General features: G+C 38.9%; 2 protein-coding genes across 3 annotated transcripts in view; both read left to right on the top strand.

Moving 5' to 3' along the window:
* LOC124396008 (neprilysin-like) overlaps positions 1-2633 on the top strand; it is a 39590-nt gene extending 36957 nt beyond the window's left edge. For both annotated transcript variants that reach the window (XM_046864937.1, XM_046864938.1), the window contains 3 exons: positions 202-297; positions 1620-1696; positions 1774-2633. In XM_046864937.1, coding sequence (XP_046720893.1) covers positions 202-297; positions 1620-1696; positions 1774-1873 — 273 coding nt within the window. In that variant the 3' untranslated portion in view covers positions 1874-2633. The remainder of the gene's footprint in view (positions 1-201; positions 298-1619; positions 1697-1773) is intronic.
* A 9360-nt stretch (positions 2634-11993) lies between these two features.
* Positions 11994-15317, top strand: LOC124396034 (extracellular calcium-sensing receptor-like). Its single transcript, XM_046864980.1, has 6 exons — positions 11994-12046; positions 12139-12430; positions 12519-13319; positions 13433-13663; positions 13852-13975; positions 14099-15317. Exons 1-6 carry the CDS (start codon positions 12009-12011, stop codon positions 14995-14997), a joined length of 2385 nt encoding a protein of 794 aa, XP_046720936.1. The 5' UTR covers positions 11994-12008; the 3' UTR covers positions 14998-15317.
* Positions 15318-18887: the final 3570 nt, after the last annotated feature.

Below are 18887 nucleotides of genomic sequence, written 5' to 3'. Positions count from 1 at the left end.
TTTCCCACAGCCAGGTTGTGCTAAATGAGTCTTAACTATGGCCTGAAGCGAAAGCTTAACTGGAGAACACATACAGTATGTGCCAATATACTGCGCACCAGATGGGCAGATCCACACAAACTAAAGTAAACCTAAGTAGAGAAACATGCAGCATTCGGGCCTCTGAATCCCACCTCCACCTCATTAAATTGTTTATTTCAGGCATACCAGAACTACATCAAGAAACATGGAAAGGAAGCTCCATTGCCTGGAATTGACCTTAATCATGAGCAGCTTTTCTTCTTAAACTTTGCTCAGGTAAGGACTGAAATATACAACCGCTTCAGCATAGACACACAAGGTTTTTCCACAAGCTATGGTTTGGGAATAATATTCAGGCTACCAAAGTAGGTGCTCTGATCTGATCTTGGACTGCAGATGACATTTTTCCATAGACATGAGCTGCTGAACTGAGCTCTGAGACTCACACTGAGCAGAAGGACAAAAAAAGGGCAGTGGAAAGGTAGATTTAGATGTGATGCACATATATATATATATATATATATATATATATATATATATATATATATATATATATATATAGTCGGCAGGTGGTAGCTTAGTGGTTAAGGCGTTGGACTTGCATTTGAAGGCCATGCCACTTCTGGGCTCCTGAGCAAGGAACTTAGTCAAATGGCATAAATGCTTACATACTATAGAAACATATAAATTCCATATTTATAAAATGAGCTAAAGTTTTTTAATAGCTAGTAATATCTATACTAGCCTCACAAGCAAGGGGTTTTCGATCAAACCAAACCGAACAGCAGACAGAAGTATTCAATTAATGCTGACTCAGGTTGAATAGGTGCAAGTTTTGTGCAAATTAAAATGCTAGTTTGATTTGCCTGAGACTTGATTTTCGATTTTCATTTACATCATGAAATATGAAGCGACAAAGTTTTAGTTTTTATTAAACTGGTGCGATGGACCAAGCACTGAATGCACAACGTGGAAGAGGATGGAATTACGAAGAGCGTTTATTTATAATAGGAATACAATCTAAATCAGCAGACGAAAACTTAAATGTAATACAGGATTGGGTCAGGAAATGGTATAATGCAGAGTGCTGAAAGAGTTGCTTTGCACAGACGATGCACACAAATGGGTGTGTATATGTACAGACATAAGTCAAACACAGCAGTGAGAATTGCTGTTTAACAGAACAAAAAGTCAACACAAGGACCAATAACAAGGCAGCAGTGAAGATGTGAGAGGAATGAAACAAACAAGAGACACCTGACCAAAAAAAGCACATGGCTAAGTCTTTAGCAATTATTTGCTAGTCATTAGCTGTTTACTATGAGTCATGAATGGAGTGTGTGGGGCGGGGGGGATCCTCATAATGGAAATATGATTTGTGACTTGAAAGTTGACTTAAACTCACTACTGTTGTTTCAAATGTTCTTTTTTAATGTAAATTTACATAAAGAGTCAATTTTTTTTAACTATATGGACATTCATAAATACCATATTTCTAATGGAAATGCTTCCATGCATGATGTATGAGTACATGGTTGGTAAGGAATATTTGTATTTGTATGATAAATGAGGTTTATTCAACTCCTTTTGTACTCCAGGTCTGGTGTGGAACGCATCGACCTGAACACGCCGTCAACTCCATTAAAACTGACGTCCACAGTCCGGGAAAATTCCGGTAAGTACGATGTCCATTTCAGAAATGTATTGCTTCTGTTGCTTTTTTTTTTTTAATGGTTGCAATTTTGTCTACAGGGTTCTCGGATCTTTGCAGAATTTCCCCGAGTTTGCCAAAGCGTTCCAGTGCCAGAAAAACGAGTACATGGTGCCTGAAAAGATTTGCAGAGTGTGGTGACCACGCCACAGCCGGGGACAAAGGGGGCAATTTAACGAGCCCTCACTTCTCTACTTTTCTCTTTCCTGACTGTACGACCAACACGGTCCCAGACTGTGAATGTCTGATGTTCTCCACAGGGTAGATAACACCTGGTATCACCAGTGCATTTCACTCATGTACAGTACAGACACTGGAGTGCTCTCTACGTCCACTCCTTCCATGTAACAAATCAGTTTCTTTTAGTCTGAATAGATCATCATGTGACCTTCGGTGATCTTCTGGTTATTGTTTATAACAAATGTAAAGGTATTATCGCATATTTAAAACCTTTTTACGCTTATATCAAATCAAACTGTGAATCGGGAGGATCAGTAGCATTTTGTATGTTGAATATGTAACAGTATACAATCAGAAATAGAAATTTTAATAATTTTTTTTTAAGATGATTTTTTAAAATATTTTACAAAATGTCCCAAGACCAAGAAAAGTAAAGAGGAAATTTTTTTTGAAATATATTATAAATATAGACACAGGGATATACTGTATGTAGGTTAATAATACAGGTTTCACAGTAAACACACATTCTTACATGTTATATTAATATATCTTTTATTTGCACTGAATGTTATATTGATAACAATGCAGGCAAACTTTATTTGGAAAAAAAAAATTGTTAAAAGGCTACACCATATTATTTACTGATTTGATCGATTGAATTACAATAAATGTATACGTGCTTGGCGTATAATGGAACAAGCACTTAAAACAGTTAAACCAAGTTATTTTGACCGATATGACGTTATAATACGATGTCTAATATGCCAAGGTTATTTGATTGTGTGTCTGAGAAATGAAGTGTGTGTATGTGTGTGTGTGTGTGTGTGTGTGTGTGTGTGTGTGTGTGTTTAAAACAATCGTTCTGACCAATTCCTTTAACGAGAGACTGCCTTAAGATGATCCAATGCTTTCATTTGGAGAGTCTATTGTACACACATTAGTGGACATGTTCACCTTTTGCTGATGAGTGAACAAAAACGTATGCCAAAGAAGCTGAGAAATATCTCTCTGTGACCATGTGGAATCTCCAAAGTGTGATATTTGTAAGGGGAAAAAATGTCGGACTGTTCATCAGGTGCGGTTGATTCTCTAGTGACTTGCTTCTGAGCTGTATAAAATATACAGTACTGTGTAAAGGTTTTAGGCACCCAGTGGTTCTTGTTTTTATTTGATTATTTGTTCAATAACTACAGTGTCAGTAGAAGCACTCCCATTTCACAAACATACATCAAGTTTAAACCACAGCACTTTTGAATTCCCAGAAAGTGTTGATTCATTGTCTAGCAAGAGCCATGACAAAATTCAGATTTGGATCCCAATTGTTCCATATACTCTGTCCATGCAAAAACATAAAATGAAACATTTATTGAAGGAGTCTCCAGTGTCAGCAATGTACCATCCCGTGGGCCGTGCATTTGGTACCTGGGCTTTCAGTGGGGTCTTACCCGACTTAATTCATCTCTTAATACCACCCCTATCACTTTGCAATTATAATCACCATCAATACTACACAAAAACGCAATATAACAACACGTGGCATTACAGAGAGAGAGGCATTTTACATATGGAGGTGAAAACCATTTTACTAAAGCAAGAAACCCAGTTAAGACTCCAAACCTCTACGCTACAACCACAACTGTGCACCTACAACATCTGGAGCAGTTCAGAATAAATATTTGTCTAATAACATGACAAAAATATTAAAAATTTAAATAAAATGCAACCTACTCACCAGAGATGCAGACTCATAATGTGCAGCACCCCTCAGAGGCTGTAATCCAGTGGTACCGCTCGTATTCACTGGTCTGGAAGTGCTGAACAAACCCTTTCCCGTGCCGAGACAAGCTAGCTAGCTTTGGGGTTGGCCGACCTCCTCACAATGTCTAGCTTTTCTGGAAAATGAGTTTTAAAGAATGTCCGAGACCAAATTATTTTCTCTTCCTTCGTGAGCCATTGTGGGCGTAAAAAGTATTAATGTGTGCAGGGCTCTACAGACATGTTTTGCCAGTCGAACTTGGCTGTAACAGTTTCCCTCTGACCAACCAATCTGAGGATGGAAAAATGCTGACGCTGTTCTGGGCCAGCTAGCAACCCTGTGAGGCGAATATGAAATCTAATAGGTTAAAGAAACAGACCCATTGCTAATATTCTCTGAGGTACATTGGCCAGCAGTACTGATTGTGAAGGCCCTGGGCAGATTAGATTGACATGGCAGCACATAGAAGCTGAAATCTGATTGGACAAAAAAAATCTGAACATGCTTAAATATAGCAATTTGTTAAATAGAAATACAAAATGAACATAATGGAGGGTGTCTAGTTTTACTTTCAGAATAAGAAGCAAGTAAAAAAATATCAGTTAGATTCTCCTGAATGTCCCAGTGGATTCCTTATAAAAGCGAATAAGAGCAAACTCTAGAAAACCGATGGCGTTTAGAAAGCGAAGGGCTGGTTGTCCTAAATACTGATTTGCATTACTTTATTAGTTCGCATCCTAGTCTTTTTTGTTTTTTGATGATCTTTAGATACATTGTATTCCATTTTTTTAAAAAGATTTTGAGAAATATTCAACCTGTGCCTAAGACATTTGTGCAGTGCTTTATATTCCTCTTCTCTCTGCAGGTAGTGAGCTTCTGTTAATGGCAAGCTATGAATAATGAATCACTGGATTTCTGACTGAAATGATATGGATTTTCTATGGATTACAACTATAGTTTAAAACACATCAACTAAACCAAACCGTGGAAGTGATTTTTCCTTTTCTTCAAGTCTTTGTGTTCCTTCATTTAGTTACACCTCTGTGCTTAAGATTCTTTCAAGAAGAACCGAAGAAACCCATCTCGACTTGTACCCACGCAGACGGATATACCTCAGATGCCTGTATTTAGATACTTTGTGATATTAAGAGCATATTCAAGAACAGAAATTGTTTGAGTATTAAATAAATTGGCAATGTTAAAAACAAATTCCTGGTTATTTTTTTTTTTTTAAGAACATCACCACCTTATTATCATCATTATCAACAAGGATCAAACCTGCAGAACAGAAACAGGCCTCATAAACACACTACAGCTCTGGAGTGTTATTAACAAGCTTAGTAATGCTCGTATGTGTGAGCATAAGTGAGCACGTGTTGGACAAATATAGAGTTAGAGCAATACTCAGGATGCGTTTTTGCTCATACATAACACCATGATCACATCATTATCATCCGCATTACTACCCCCTGGACATCCAGGTATAATCACTAATGAAGAGGACTAATGAAAAGGCCTAGATGTGATTTATTTGCTTGTAAAATGTATATACAGGGGTGCAATTGAGTCATTTTTACAGCAAAGATCATCTTGAAAAAAAAAAAATAAAATTCCAAGAAGCTGATCAGATGAGGATGGGTTTCCATTTAAGTCTGGTTTGTCTCAAGGTTTGTTCCTCATGCCATCTCAGGGAGTTTTTCCCTCACCACAGTCACCACTGGATCTCTCATTATGGACAAACTTACAATTGCAAGGAACAAACTTTCAATTTTTTGAGACAATGTCCATTGTTAAAAACGCTATATAAATTAAAATGAATGGAACTGAATTGATTGTTTCGTCTATGTTGTAGAAACCCTTCATGCTGGAAAGCCTTTATTTGACTAATACCAGGTGACACTATTTATCTTCACCATATTTCCAGACACAATTTAAGTATATAAAGATAGCAAGCTGTAAAAGAAGTCAAAAGTTCAACTCTTTGCAGCATTATAACGTGCACCAGGTGAATAAATACTTATCTGGAATGCATGCATAGGCTTTAGATCCCCTCCGATTATTTCTTTATATATACTGATAATGATTATTATAGTCTGATGGTCCAATACAAATATTTGGCTTGATTGTATTGACTAAGATTAATCTTGGAGGATCCGGTGACTGTGTGAACGTTATCGCAGCTGACGTGAGATCGAATGCTTGCACAATAATTAAAATTTACAGCTCAGTTGATTAATTCTCGGCTGACATTCGGTTGATATGTAATGCATGTGAAGGCTTGTAGTAAGTATTGTAGCGTAGTCGTTTTGTGCATGTTATGTATGTCGATAAAAACATAGAAACGTAGACATTTTGCAGTTTTTCACCACTGCAATAGGGAGGAGAATGTTTTCTCTGGTGTCTTATTTATCTTATCAATAAACCTCCCAGCACAATCTGACCTCTAAAAGTATCTTTAACAAGGCTTGACTTTTTCCGTCATTTCTTTCTAGTGCCTCGTAGATGAATATGTTCAGAACAGCTAATTGGAAGGATAAATATCAGGGACCTTGACCCACATTTAAGGCCAATACGTACATTTTATTGTAAAAAATACACTACTAATGGAACATTAAATTTATGTTTTCTTTTTCAAAAACAGACATGAATCAAAAAAAGAGATAATACAGCGATAAAAGTTTATGTTTTTATTACATATTACATTTCATTGTTGACGTTCGCCGGGTTTGTTCTTTAATGTTGTTATTTTTTACCAGTTCTGTACTTGCTGCAGGCTTTATTGGCTCTCTAGAGGGATATTAAATATACTTCATGCTGCCTACACCTGATTAGAAGCACATTTGCAAAAATTTTGATGGCAGGTCAGAGCGAGGGCTGAAATCTGAACTGCAGGCCATGGAATTCCCCATGAGCACCTTGTCAAGCCAACAGCACAGCATGACATGCAGCCCCATGTCGTTTCTACTACCGCTTTGTACTTGTCCACTCTCTGATACCCCCCATCACTACCCATCTTACCCCTCAAACACCACACTGACCAGTGAAGGGGATATAATATGACCAAAGCACAAATGACTGGCTGATGATGAACATTTATAAGTAATCAAATGCTATCCAAGAAGGTAAAGCCCAGAGATTGTGGACTTCATTTCGAAGAGAGTAGAGAAAGCTGAGCCAGGTCAGGGTGCCCTTTAAAGGAACTTTCTGTCTTTTATACGAAAACACCTGAAATATTGCTGTTCTTCTGCAGGATTACTTTTCACCATGAGAGAATCGTTACTCAACAATTTATATCACAGTGACCCTGTTTTAGACTCTATTTTGGACTCTTTGTCAGTTTTTTTTTGGGAGATTTTGAAAAGGACAATGCACAATGCAGGGCAATAAAACAATCACTGGTGTATACAGGTTTTTCATCCTTTACCCAACCGGAAGCTATTCCTTATTTCAATTTGAATTGTATCATTGCATGAGCCGAAGTTGTGTCATAAAATCACAAAAGCAAAGTGCAGTTATCTGGGAAAGCTTAATGGTTAAAGCATTAGATTTTTAATCTGCAAGTTGTAAGAAATCACACACAGACCAAGCTGCCACCCCTGGGCCCCTGAGCAAGGCCCTTAATCTTATAGCTGCTTAATTGTATCAATAAGATAAAAGTAAGTTGTTCTGGATAAGGGTGTCAACACACAGGATCACATAATCTGCTATAGAATTTGTCTAAGATTTGATTGGGACTATCTCATGTAGTTAAATACTATAATAATATAATACTAATCTAAAAAACAATGCTGCCCATCACAAGCAACACTCATGGAGAGAATGCTAGACTGAGTCTACACTAGTTAAAGAAGAGGGCATCAGTGTTTAGTTCTAATGAAAGACGAAAACGTTAAGGGAAAGCAAAACATTTGTAGCAATATAACTGCTATCTACATAACCAGGTCCTGGATGTGAAGTCCTTCATACTCTGCAGGCATTTGCTATTTTACTTGACATGATTCCAACCTTGTACCGACCCCTGGCTGAACCTTCAGGGTGTGAAGTTATTGGCATCTGGCATGTGGTGGCACGAGGCCATGGCATGTCTGTGACGCTGGGTACTGCAGTCCACAATCCACACCTCACTGCATTCCATATATAACAACAATCTGTGATCTGACAAACATTCTCTATGAGGACAGACAGACAGACAGACAGACAGACAGGCAGACAGACAGACAGACAGACAGGCAGACAGACAGACAGACAGACAGACAGACAGACAGGCAGGCAGACAGACAGAAAGACAGACAGACAAACAGACAAACAGACAGACGTATATAGATAGATAGATAGATAGATAGATAGATAGATAGATAGATAGATAGATAGATAGATAGATAGATAGAAACAGACAGACAGACAGACAGACAGACAGACAGACAGACAGACAGACAGACAGATAGATAGATAGATAGATAGATAGATAGATAGATAGATAGATATAGAATAAATCTGGAAGGTGGATGTGATGGTCAGGGGTACACAAACTTTTTTTGGGAATGCAACATGGAATGTATAGAAGCATAATGAAATATACAGACAGTTTAATGGCAAAAAAATTACATTCAATTGAGAAAAAAATAAAAAGTGATCTAAAAATGTATATACTTGTGAGAGCTGCAAAATCGCTGGCATTCGATATCTCTTGTTCCGAACGCACTGCGCTTTGCAAACATCCCACATACAGCGCTAAGTGGCACCGTATATGTAGTCAAACACTCACTTTACAGAAGCCAAGTTACAAAAGCCTATTTGCCTTCACCTTGCTGGAGACCTAAATACACCCACACCGCCCCAAAACAAGCCAAGCTCATCTTACAAAACCGCTAATGGCCAAAAGAGCCCAGTGGTTCCTCTGTCACCATAGCAACAGCATCCTTCCTAACACTCAATGTTTTGGAAGTGTCTGGCTCTCCACAACCCTTTGCTTCTTTACTCTCGAAAGCACTCACAACAGTGAACAGCAACCACTTCACACCAACTACAGCGCTGAATACGAGAGCGAGAGAAAGTATGCGAGGCTGCGAGACTAGCTCGGATCATCGGGTCTGCCTTGTTAGAGGCCGGTGATTTAAATTAAAACTTGCAGTGAATGAATACGTTCCTGAAATGGAGTAAAAATGAAACTCCAAAGCTAATTTTCTAGTCTGTAATCAATAGGTTGCTCATTAGGGTCCCTGCATGTGCTAACTTGTAACAGCTAGCCAATTAGGCATAGGCAGTTAATAGCATTGATGCAAGAACTGCCAGCTGCCTCACTATGGAAAAAAACGAGAAAACAGGTAGCTTTCTTGTGGTCTGAGATGACACACTGTAAATGGGTGGGTTACTTTTTACTTTTACACAAAAACCTTTACATTTTACTTTTATATAAAAGGTGCTCGGTTATTTGTTAGAATCTTATAGGAGCAAATTTGTCCAATAACTAAGAGTTGCCTCATTTCATCGAAGCTTGCTCTTTATATCTATGGTCCAAAGCAAAATTTTTCTTATTCCTTCCGTAATGTCCAGGATTTCAGTTTCTGTGTTTATTGTAAAATTCAAGTGTAGTTTTGTAGGTAGGTTGTAATTTGTTACATGCAGTTTATAGCAAAACTACTTTTAATACTACAAAAATACTTTAAATACTAAAATAAGGTAAGCATTGGATATTTTAATAATGAAAACAGATTTAAAATGTTAACGTCTATCTGTCATTAATGTCTGTCTGTCTGTCTGCCTGTCTGTCTGTCTATATATCTCTGTCCCTCTGTCCGTCTATCTATCTATCTATCTATCTATCTATCTATCTATCTATCTATCTATCTATCTATCTATCTATCTATCTATCTATCTGAAACTCCACACTGAAGTATGAAGCATGATTTATTTATTTATTTATTTATTTTTGAAACACCAAATCCATATGCTTATGAAGATTATTTTGCTCTTAACAACACTTAAGTGCATTAAGAAGGAAAAAAAAGGAAAAAATGGATCGCACTTGCACCACTGAGCTTCACCTAAAAATAACTTTTAAAGGATTGACCTCATGCTTAAACATCTGAAACAAACATGTCTCCATAAAACACTAGCTCTGAATGTGAGTGGGTGCTGCTAAAGTGGGAGGCAAATTTCCATCTGATTTCCATTTGTTTTTTTGTTTTTTTCTTTCTATCCCTTTTTTCGAGAAGAATGCTTTGTTATTGTCTTCTAGCATGCCTGACCTGTCTAATTTCGATACAAAGCAAAACTTACTTCCCAAAAAAGAAAAAAAAAACACATCCCCACATGTCCACACATTACCCTACACACACACTTGACCTTCGGATTTATAGCAATCAAATTTTCATGAAGCACAACGAATTGACCAGCAAGCTCTGCATAACCACATCGTGTTCGAAAGTCAGTTTTATTTATCACACACACTCCTATGTAAAAAACTTATATTAATCTACAACAAAAATACATATTCAGGCACACTTTGTCATTTGTCTACACCACTTCATTTTGAAGTATGTGAAATGTCTTGTATAACTGATGTGTTAATATGAATTGGGCCCCATAATCTCATTGGATTACATTCATGATGTAAACACATAAATATACATACATAAATATAGTGTTTACAAAACTTCTATACTCCTTATTTTGTAGAGTTTCAACCTGCCAAATAAAATAAATGTGCCTGCTATGTCCTGCTACCCATAATATTTTAGTGGAGGAAAAAAAAATGCCTACTGTTCTAATTAATTACCTGCTCAATAAACATTTTTTCAACATGTATTTGTAAATATGTTCTGCTATAATTTTGCTATAATATCCCCCTTTACAGATACCATTCTTGATTAGAGGGATAGCTCATTGGTTAAAGAGTTGGACTTCTGATCAGAGCACTACCAAGCTGCCTTTGTTGGGCCCATGGGCAAGGCCTCTGCTCAAGCTGTATAAATGAGATCATTGTAAGCTGGTCTGGATAGGGGCCATGCACCAAATGTCATAAGTGTAAATGTATACAGTATGTCTTCTTTTTTCGGCTGCTCCCATTAGGGGGCACCACAGCGGATCATCCGTCGTCATACGTGGAATATTTGACTTGTCATGTTTTTAGCTGGATGCCCTTCCTAACGCAAGCCTCCTCATTTATCCGGGCTTGGGACCGGCACTAAGATAGCACTGGGAGGTGGTCACTCGGTGGTTAAGATGTTGGACTTCCAATCAGAAGGTTGTAAGTTAAAATCTCAGCACCACCAAGCTACCACTGAATAGACCCTTGAGCAAGGCCCTTAACCCTCAACTGCTCAGTTGTATGAATGAGATTATTGAAAGTCACTCTGAATAAGAGCATCTGCCTAATGCCATACATATAAATATAAAACCCTAATTTTTAATAAAGATCTGTTCATTAACCGCAGTACACAATCTTTACCTGTTACCTACAAAGTATTCTGTAAATTGATAGCAGTTTAATTGAGGAAGCAGCCCCATTCGCTTGCCTCAGGAGAGGCTCGTTCGACTGGGCTTCAGCTCTCACAGCCTCCTCTTTCTCCCTGTAAGTAATGTCGCCAGCCAGTTAGTGCAACATTCTAGTAAACTGCTTAATTGTGAAGAGGAACAAGATCATGCTGCTACAGGCCTAGGAAAAGTGAACTAATTAACCCTGAAATCATGGTGATTATTCAATTTGGAGTAATTGTCTTTAGCTTCCCTGTGGGATCGGAGCAAGAAGTGCTCTCACTGGAAAAAAAATAAAAACGCATACAATCGAGAGGGTATTCTATACACTCAACGTAGGAAAATGTCACCTCTCTGAAACAAAATACAAAGTACATACAGAGTGCAGGAACATTTTTAATTATAGTTGTATATTTGAATGCACTATGTAGGAATATTCATTTGTGACAATGTAAACAATACGCTTTGTCATTGTTTTTTGTGAGACCTGGAAAATTGCTCTTGCTCCACCTGGACCTTCTCCAATTATCCCAAATGTTTTTTTCGCTCTGGGCAAATTTATCTCTATGAAATAGGAGGCACATCTTCTCCTCACTCTCTCTCTCTCTCTCTCTGCAGGAGATGTGAAGTCCTGCATCTCACTTCATCACTCTCTCTATCTCTATCTGTTTCTCTGGTCAGGTGATAGTCATGGATGCCTGGCTTTGGGCACTAGGGTTTATGACTGGACCGATCTGGGTACACTCTGTGGGACTCTTCTGTACGCTGCAGACCAGGCCCATTTCTGGAAGCCTATACAAAGAAGGGGATGTAATTATTGGTGGTCTGTTTCCTGTGCATTTTGAAGCACCTGAACCTGACCAGATGTTCACACAAAGGGTTCAGGGAAGCCGTTGTCGGGGGTGAGTACAAAGTCTGATGCAGTTATCTTTGTACATTGCATAACATCTTTGATATTATTGCTGTAATCTTTATATATCACTCTTGGACTTAGGGCCGACCTGAGATCATACGGTTGGCTCCAAACCATGATCTTCACAGTAGAGGAAATCAACCGGAACCCAGTTCTATTGCCCAACTTCACACTGGGCTATCTGGCTGCAGATACATGCTTGGCCGAGAGCAGTACGCTGAGTGCTGCACTGGCAATGGTAACTGGGCAGGTGGAGACCGTATCTGGGGAAGAGTGCACCATGGCTCCTAATGTGCCCATCCTTATTGGAGATGCACGCTCGTCTGCTTCCATAGTGGTGGCTGATACCTTGGGTGTTTTTGATATTCCTATGGTAAATAGCAAATTGACAAAATGTGCACCATTTTTCTTTATTTAGGTTTTGTTTCTACAGTACATCTCTTTGTATTTGTTCTCTTTAGGTTAGCTACTTTGCTTCTTGTGCCTGCCTCAGCGATCGCACCAAGTACCCCACCTTTCTCCGCACTGTTCCAAGTGATGCCTTTCAGGCTAAAGCCATGGCTCGTCTTTTGCACCTGATGGGCTGGACCTGGGTGGGTGTCATATCTGGAGATGATACATACGGAAAAAGTGGTGTGCAGCTACTGCTTAAGGAACTGCAAAGTTCTGGAATATGCATTGATTACATGGAGATCATCCCCAAGTCTTTTGCACCAAACAGAATGCAAAGAATTGTCGAACGAATCCAGAGCTCTGCAGCTTTGGTAGTGGTGACTTTTGCTATCAGCCCTGATATGGAGGTCCTGCTGAGGGAAGTGGTGAGACAGAATGTGTCTGACAGACAGTGGATTGCTACTGAAGCCTGGAGCACTTCCAGCCAGCATGCTGCTTTGAGTCCTGCCTGCTTGGCTGGGACTCTTGGTTTTGCTCTCAGGCAGGTTGATATCCAGGATCTGGGCTCTTATTTGACAAAAGTGAACTTAGAGGAGTATCCAAAGGAGCCACTGGTGCAAAGTGTTTGGGAGGAATTGTTCGGATGCAAATTCGGAGCACAAACCCAAACAGGACTTCTGAAACCCCAATGCACAAGCTTGGATAAAATCAAAGAGCAAGTCGAAACCTATTTTGATATAAATTATAATGTGTACAAGGCTGTGTATGCTATTGCAAATGCTATTCAGGATATGCTGGAATGTGAGCCTGGAAAAGGACCTTTTGAGAATGGAGAATGTCCTGATACTAAGTCAATAAGACCCAAGCAGGTAATACTACTTATACAGAAACGTGTATACAGCAAAACGCATTCTGATCCCCATTGGTTTGAGTCTGTACACTTTGCATAAAGAAGATTATTGTTGTGGGTGTTTGTTGACAGCTTCTACACTATCTAAAGGCTGTGCAGTTCTCGACACCAGTGGGTGAATGGGTCCAGTTTGATGAAAACGGGGATCCAGCTGCCTCATATGACATTGTTAACTGGCATGTAGGGGCTGACGGAAAGGTGGTATTCGTCCAAGTGGGCCGATTTGATGCAGTGAAAGGACCTGAGAGGGACTTTCAACTTGATCTCGGGAAAGTGTTCTGGGGAGGAGGCTGGGGTGATATGGTAAAAATGTGCTGGTTGGGTCTTTTGTAATTGGAGTTTTATATATATATATATATATATATATATATATATATATATATATATATATATATATATATATATATATATATAGGTATTATGGAAGGTATTAATTAACATTTGGAACATTTCTGAACATTTAAAAAGAGATTTTTCTGCCTGACATTTAGGTTCCAGAGTCTGTGTGCAGTGAGAGATGTCCTCCTGGTAACAGAAAAGCTGTGCAGAAAGGAAAGCCTGTCTGCTGCTATGACTGTATAGCATGTGCGTCCGGGGAGATAAGCAATGCTACTGGTATTGTACAGTGCCACTAAAATAGGGAAATCTAAAACATTACCCAACCCACCAATAACACTATTAATTCACAAATGAGTCCATAAACTATCAAAAACTAAAACGTTTTGTGTTTCTTTCTAGACTCTACAGAATGCACCAAATGTCCTGAGAGATTTTGGTCCAACACTGATCATACAGAGTGCATCCCAATGATAGTGGAGTTCCTGTCCTTTCAAGATAATATGGGCATCATCCTCTCTGTGCTTTCAGCTGCTGGAGCAGCTCTTACTGTTACCGTCCTGGCTGCCTTTGTCCGTCATCGAGACACACCCCTGGTCCGTGCCAACAACTCCGAACTGAGCTTCCTGCTGCTGCTGTCTCTCTCTCTCTGCTTCCTGTGTGCGCTGGCTTTTATTGGCCGGCCGGCGCCTTGGTCCTGCATGCTACGCCATACTCTGTTTGGGATCAGTTTTGTGGTGTGTCTGGCTTGTGTTCTCAGTAAGACAGTGGTGGTGCTGGTGGCATTTAGAGCAACTCTGCCTGGCTCAAATGTGATGCGATACTTTGGTCCTCTTCAGCAGAGGGCAGGTATTTTCCTCTGTACGCTGATACAAGTGGGGATCTGTGTGTTATGGCTGGTTCTAGCACCTCCTTTACCCACAGAAAGTGCAGGTGGTGAGCTTGGAGCACGGGTGGTACTTCAGTGTGCTGTAGGCTCAATGGCAGGTTTCTCTCTGGTTCTGGGTTACATCGGCCTACTGGCTGCTGTTTGCTTCCTGCTCGCCTTTTTTGCCAGAAAGCTTCCGGACAATTTTAATGAAGCAAAGTTCATCACTTTCAGCATGTTGATCTTCTGTGCTGTGTGGATCGCATTTGTTCCAGCATACGTCAGCTCTCCAGGAAAATACACGGTAGCTGTGGAGGTCTTTGCCATCCTAGCCTCAAGTTACGGCCTTCTGCTGTGTATCTTTGCCCCCAAGTGTTACATCATCCTACTCAGGCCGGATAAAAACACAAAAAAGAACATAATGGCCAAATAAAAGAAACTATTTAAGACTTTCTTGGGGATTTTCTAGTCATGAAATGTATAAATTTATATAATAATTTATATAATATAATCTATGGCATCATAAATCTCCACACTGGCATTTTTCTGTCTAATTCATTCATCTTGGTTTGTTGACAACCAAAACCACACGTGAGGCAGACGTTGCACAAGCACTCCACTTCTCTCTATTGCTATCTTGCTAACGTAGACTAAACATTTTTTTTCCACTCCCACGATCTGATAGAGTGCCTATTCATCCCCACTTCCGAGTGCTGTAGGTTATCAGGAACCACTTCTTTATCACTTTTTCTAATCACACTGCTGAAAACCTCAGTCATTACTGCCCCAGCTGGATTAAACAATGACCAAGTCAAAAAGACCTGATTCCTCTCATTTGTTTACCCTGGTGTAGCGGTTTGATGTGGCTCATCACCAATGTACAGTTGGTGCAGAAGAAAGGGAACGAAATACAGGATTATGACTGCAGGATAAAATTCAGCTCCTCATATTTATAGCAAATGTCTTTTCTATTCCATTTTTTACAAGCAAACACTGACCACTTTGCTGATGTCTAAATGTATTCATGATATAATATGTAGCTATGACAATAAATCATACAATAAAAGGCATTATACATACATTTGAAGTATATGAAGTAGTTGTTTGAGAAGTTGTTTGTCCACCATATGACACGCCACTTATAAAGCACTAAATGGTTTGGCTCCCATGTATCTATCCAGTCTTTTAACACGCTACAATCCGTCACGCTCCCTGAGATCTCAAAACTCTGGGCTTCTAGTAGTTCCTAGAATAGCAAAGTCCACTAAAGGCGGTAGAGCATTTTCACATTTAGCTCCCAAACTTTGGAATAGTCTTCCTAACAGTGTTCGGGGCTCAGACACACTCACCCAGTTTAAGTGCAGATTAAAAACATATCTTTTTAGCAAAGCCTACACATAACACACATCACATCATAACCTTGTGCTCCAGAACATCTGATCACATGCACATTATCAACTTGTGCTGTTAATATCATGAACAGCAGCTACGCAAATTTCTCTCCACTGCTTCTCTTTTCCTCCCCACCCCGAGGCATCCTGAGGTTTGGACAGTTCCAGTCACGTTCCATCTCATGAAGATTATGGACCTTTGAAGAAGTAGATGCCGAACCATCTAGAGACGTACCAGTGCCAATTGGATCCCACTACATGTGTGGAGTTGTGACATTGGACCGCCTGGAGTGTTTAAAGGCTCTGGCATGGAGAGCCAAGAGCTGATCCTGGATCTGTGATGATCACAAATGTTGAGCTCATAACATTTACATTAACTACATTAACTAGGAGCTACTAACCATATAGACTGTATAAGACTGTAGAACGAACATTACTTATAATCATATACTCCAGTACTCATGTTAGTTCTCAATCTCCAGTGTTCTGTATTGTTAAAAGATTTATGATCAAACTCTTGATGTCACCCAAATGAGGATGGGTTCCCCTTTTGAGTCTGGTTCCTCTCAAGGTTTCTTCCTCATAACATCTAAGGGAGTTTTTCCTTGCCACAGTTGCCACGGCTGCTCATCAGGGATAAATGAACACCTTTTACCTTAACTGTTGATTTCTGTAAAGCTGCTTTGAGACAATGTCTGTTGTGAAAAGCGCTATAGAAATAAACTTGACTTGACTTGACTGTTTGCCTTTTGCATTATCTTTCTACTTTCTACACCAAATTTATGAGATTTCAAAAATGTTTCTATTTTGCATTGATATAATGTTTCGTTGTACATATATATGATCAGCAGTTACTTGATACCCCCCCCCCAAAAAAACAAAAAACAAAAAAAAAAACAACAACAACAACATGTATTAGATTAGATTAGACATGCAGGATCATGGTTGGCACTAGTGATGGGTCGTTCATTCTGAACAATCTTTAATGTGACACAAAAAAGCGATTAGTCTTAAAAAGTGATTTGTTAATTTTTTACTGGATGTGCATGAGCAAAGCATTGCAAAGTCGTAGGTTAAGTACAGGAAACAGAATTAAGTAGTTTACCTCTCGACTATTCTAGTCTGAGTCGTTCGTTTTCTTACCATGTGACTCCCATAGATGCTATGCAGTGCATTACACAGGAAACAGAATTGAGCAGTTCTTCTCACGAGTCCTTGGTCCGCATCGTTCTTACTTTTGTCACATGAAGTGGATCTCAAAAGGAAATATATATATATATATATATATATATATATATATATATATATATATATATATATATTTCCTTTGAGATCCACTTCCTTTCAAGGGTTCTTTCTCTCCTGCTCTCAGGGAGTTTTCCTTGCCATCATTGCCTATTACTTGTTTTTAAGAGATAAAGGCAACCATTTGGAAAATGATACCCAGATTTCTGTAAAGCTGCTGTGTTCCAAATCCCCCCAAAAAATCTAATTGAAATTCCCATCTGAACACACGCTTCTATGGAAGGGATAGGCTTGAAGAAAAATCTGATTTTCTGTACAAAGGACCTGTAATAAAGAATGTTGAATATTCAAGCTAGTGAACATTTGCTTTCTGTGTTAAACTACCTCGTCCTTTGCTTTAAGTATATGAATGCATTTCATGGGTAGTTAAAAGTAATTTTATGTACCCCTCGTCCTGATAACGCAAGGTCACCCTAAAGTTGATTATTTTCATTTATTAATAAAAAACACACTATATATTGTATTGATTAGAAGTTAAGTGTCTCACAGCCCTAAAGCAAGTTCCTGTTCTCACTTATGTTACAGCACCTAAAAAGTCCCTTCCAAACCACATTTTCTTCACTTTTGAATTTAATAAGACATAAAAAAGTGCTTCGTTCCCTCCCATGATGGAAAAATTTATTACATGGAGGCTCCTTTCATAACCATTAAATAAACATCATAGTAAAAGCTTCACCAAATCAAAGCCTGTATGCATTTCTTTTTCTTGTGAAATAACAACATTAGCCTTGAAATAATGACAGAACTTGGAATTAGTTGCTCCTATTAGGTACGACCACAAAAAAACATGCACTAAAATAAACCTGCTATTTGCCTCAGAGTTGCTTTAAAGTATATAATACTCTCTGACCAATACTATTTGAACGTCCAGCAATGCTGTGGTATAAGGTGACATTGTGTTCGGTCACTGAGAGTGACTGGGTGACGTAAAGGAATGCGAAGGCCCATTGATTTCACTGACAGATTTGCAGACGTAAACATACTTCAGCCTCATGCGTACATTCATCACTTACTTTTATTTTACAAGCAAATTGTGGCTCAGCCTCATGTCTGACTTTTAATAGCAAACTTCGGTTTGGCTTCGCTGAAATTCAGTCATGATCCTAATTAAGCTCACATCTGGTTGGCACACACGGCCTACTTACGGCTAGAATAAAGACACCAAAAGCTGTCCCTGGATAGTTTCTGTGCCCTGACAGTTCAAAGGAGTAACAGCTGGAAAGGAGTCAAATTCCCACAAAAATATGCACCCATGATAATGGTTTTCCCCCCACAGTCCAAATATAGGTGTTGTACATAATGTGTGATGTTCAGGAAGACCGGGATATGCTGCTCAGCAGGGAAAGATGCGTCCAGCATTACATTTTTCCCATGTCTCCTACTAAATCATCTAAAAACATTCTGCATATATGAATGTATCAGTAATGATAATCTTATCCAACCAAGTGAGTTTGCTAAAGAAAACATCTCCTTCCTTATCAACAGCATATAAACAAAGTACATTTTAGCTAGCTGTTTACTTAGCAAAATGCTATTTAGTTGCATTCACTTTCTAGGAGGGTACTTAGAGGTGACAAGCAAAAAAGGTGCTTCAATCTTACTCAGAAAATTACCTCATAATCATCAT

Source organism: Silurus meridionalis, chromosome 13, assembly GCF_014805685.1.
Source record: "Silurus meridionalis isolate SWU-2019-XX chromosome 13, ASM1480568v1, whole genome shotgun sequence".
Taxonomy (NCBI): domain Eukaryota; kingdom Metazoa; phylum Chordata; class Actinopteri; order Siluriformes; family Siluridae; genus Silurus; species Silurus meridionalis.
This window is presented reverse-complemented; position numbering and strand designations above follow the sequence as displayed.

What these genes read in the sequence shown, in the direction of transcription:
- LOC124396034 (XM_046864980.1), top strand. Translation starts at nt 12,009, where the DNA reads ATGTTCACACAAAGGGTTCAGGGAAGCCGTTGTCGGGG. An exon ending in CAGGGAAGCCGTTGTCGGGG is followed by an intron (nt 12,047 to 12,138) that starts GTGAGTACAAAG and finishes TCTTGGACTTAG; the next exon opens with GGCCGACCTGAGATCATACG. An exon ending in GGAGATAAGCAATGCTACTG is followed by an intron (nt 13,976 to 14,098) that starts GTATTGTACAGT and finishes GTTTCTTTCTAG; the next exon opens with ACTCTACAGAATGCACCAAA.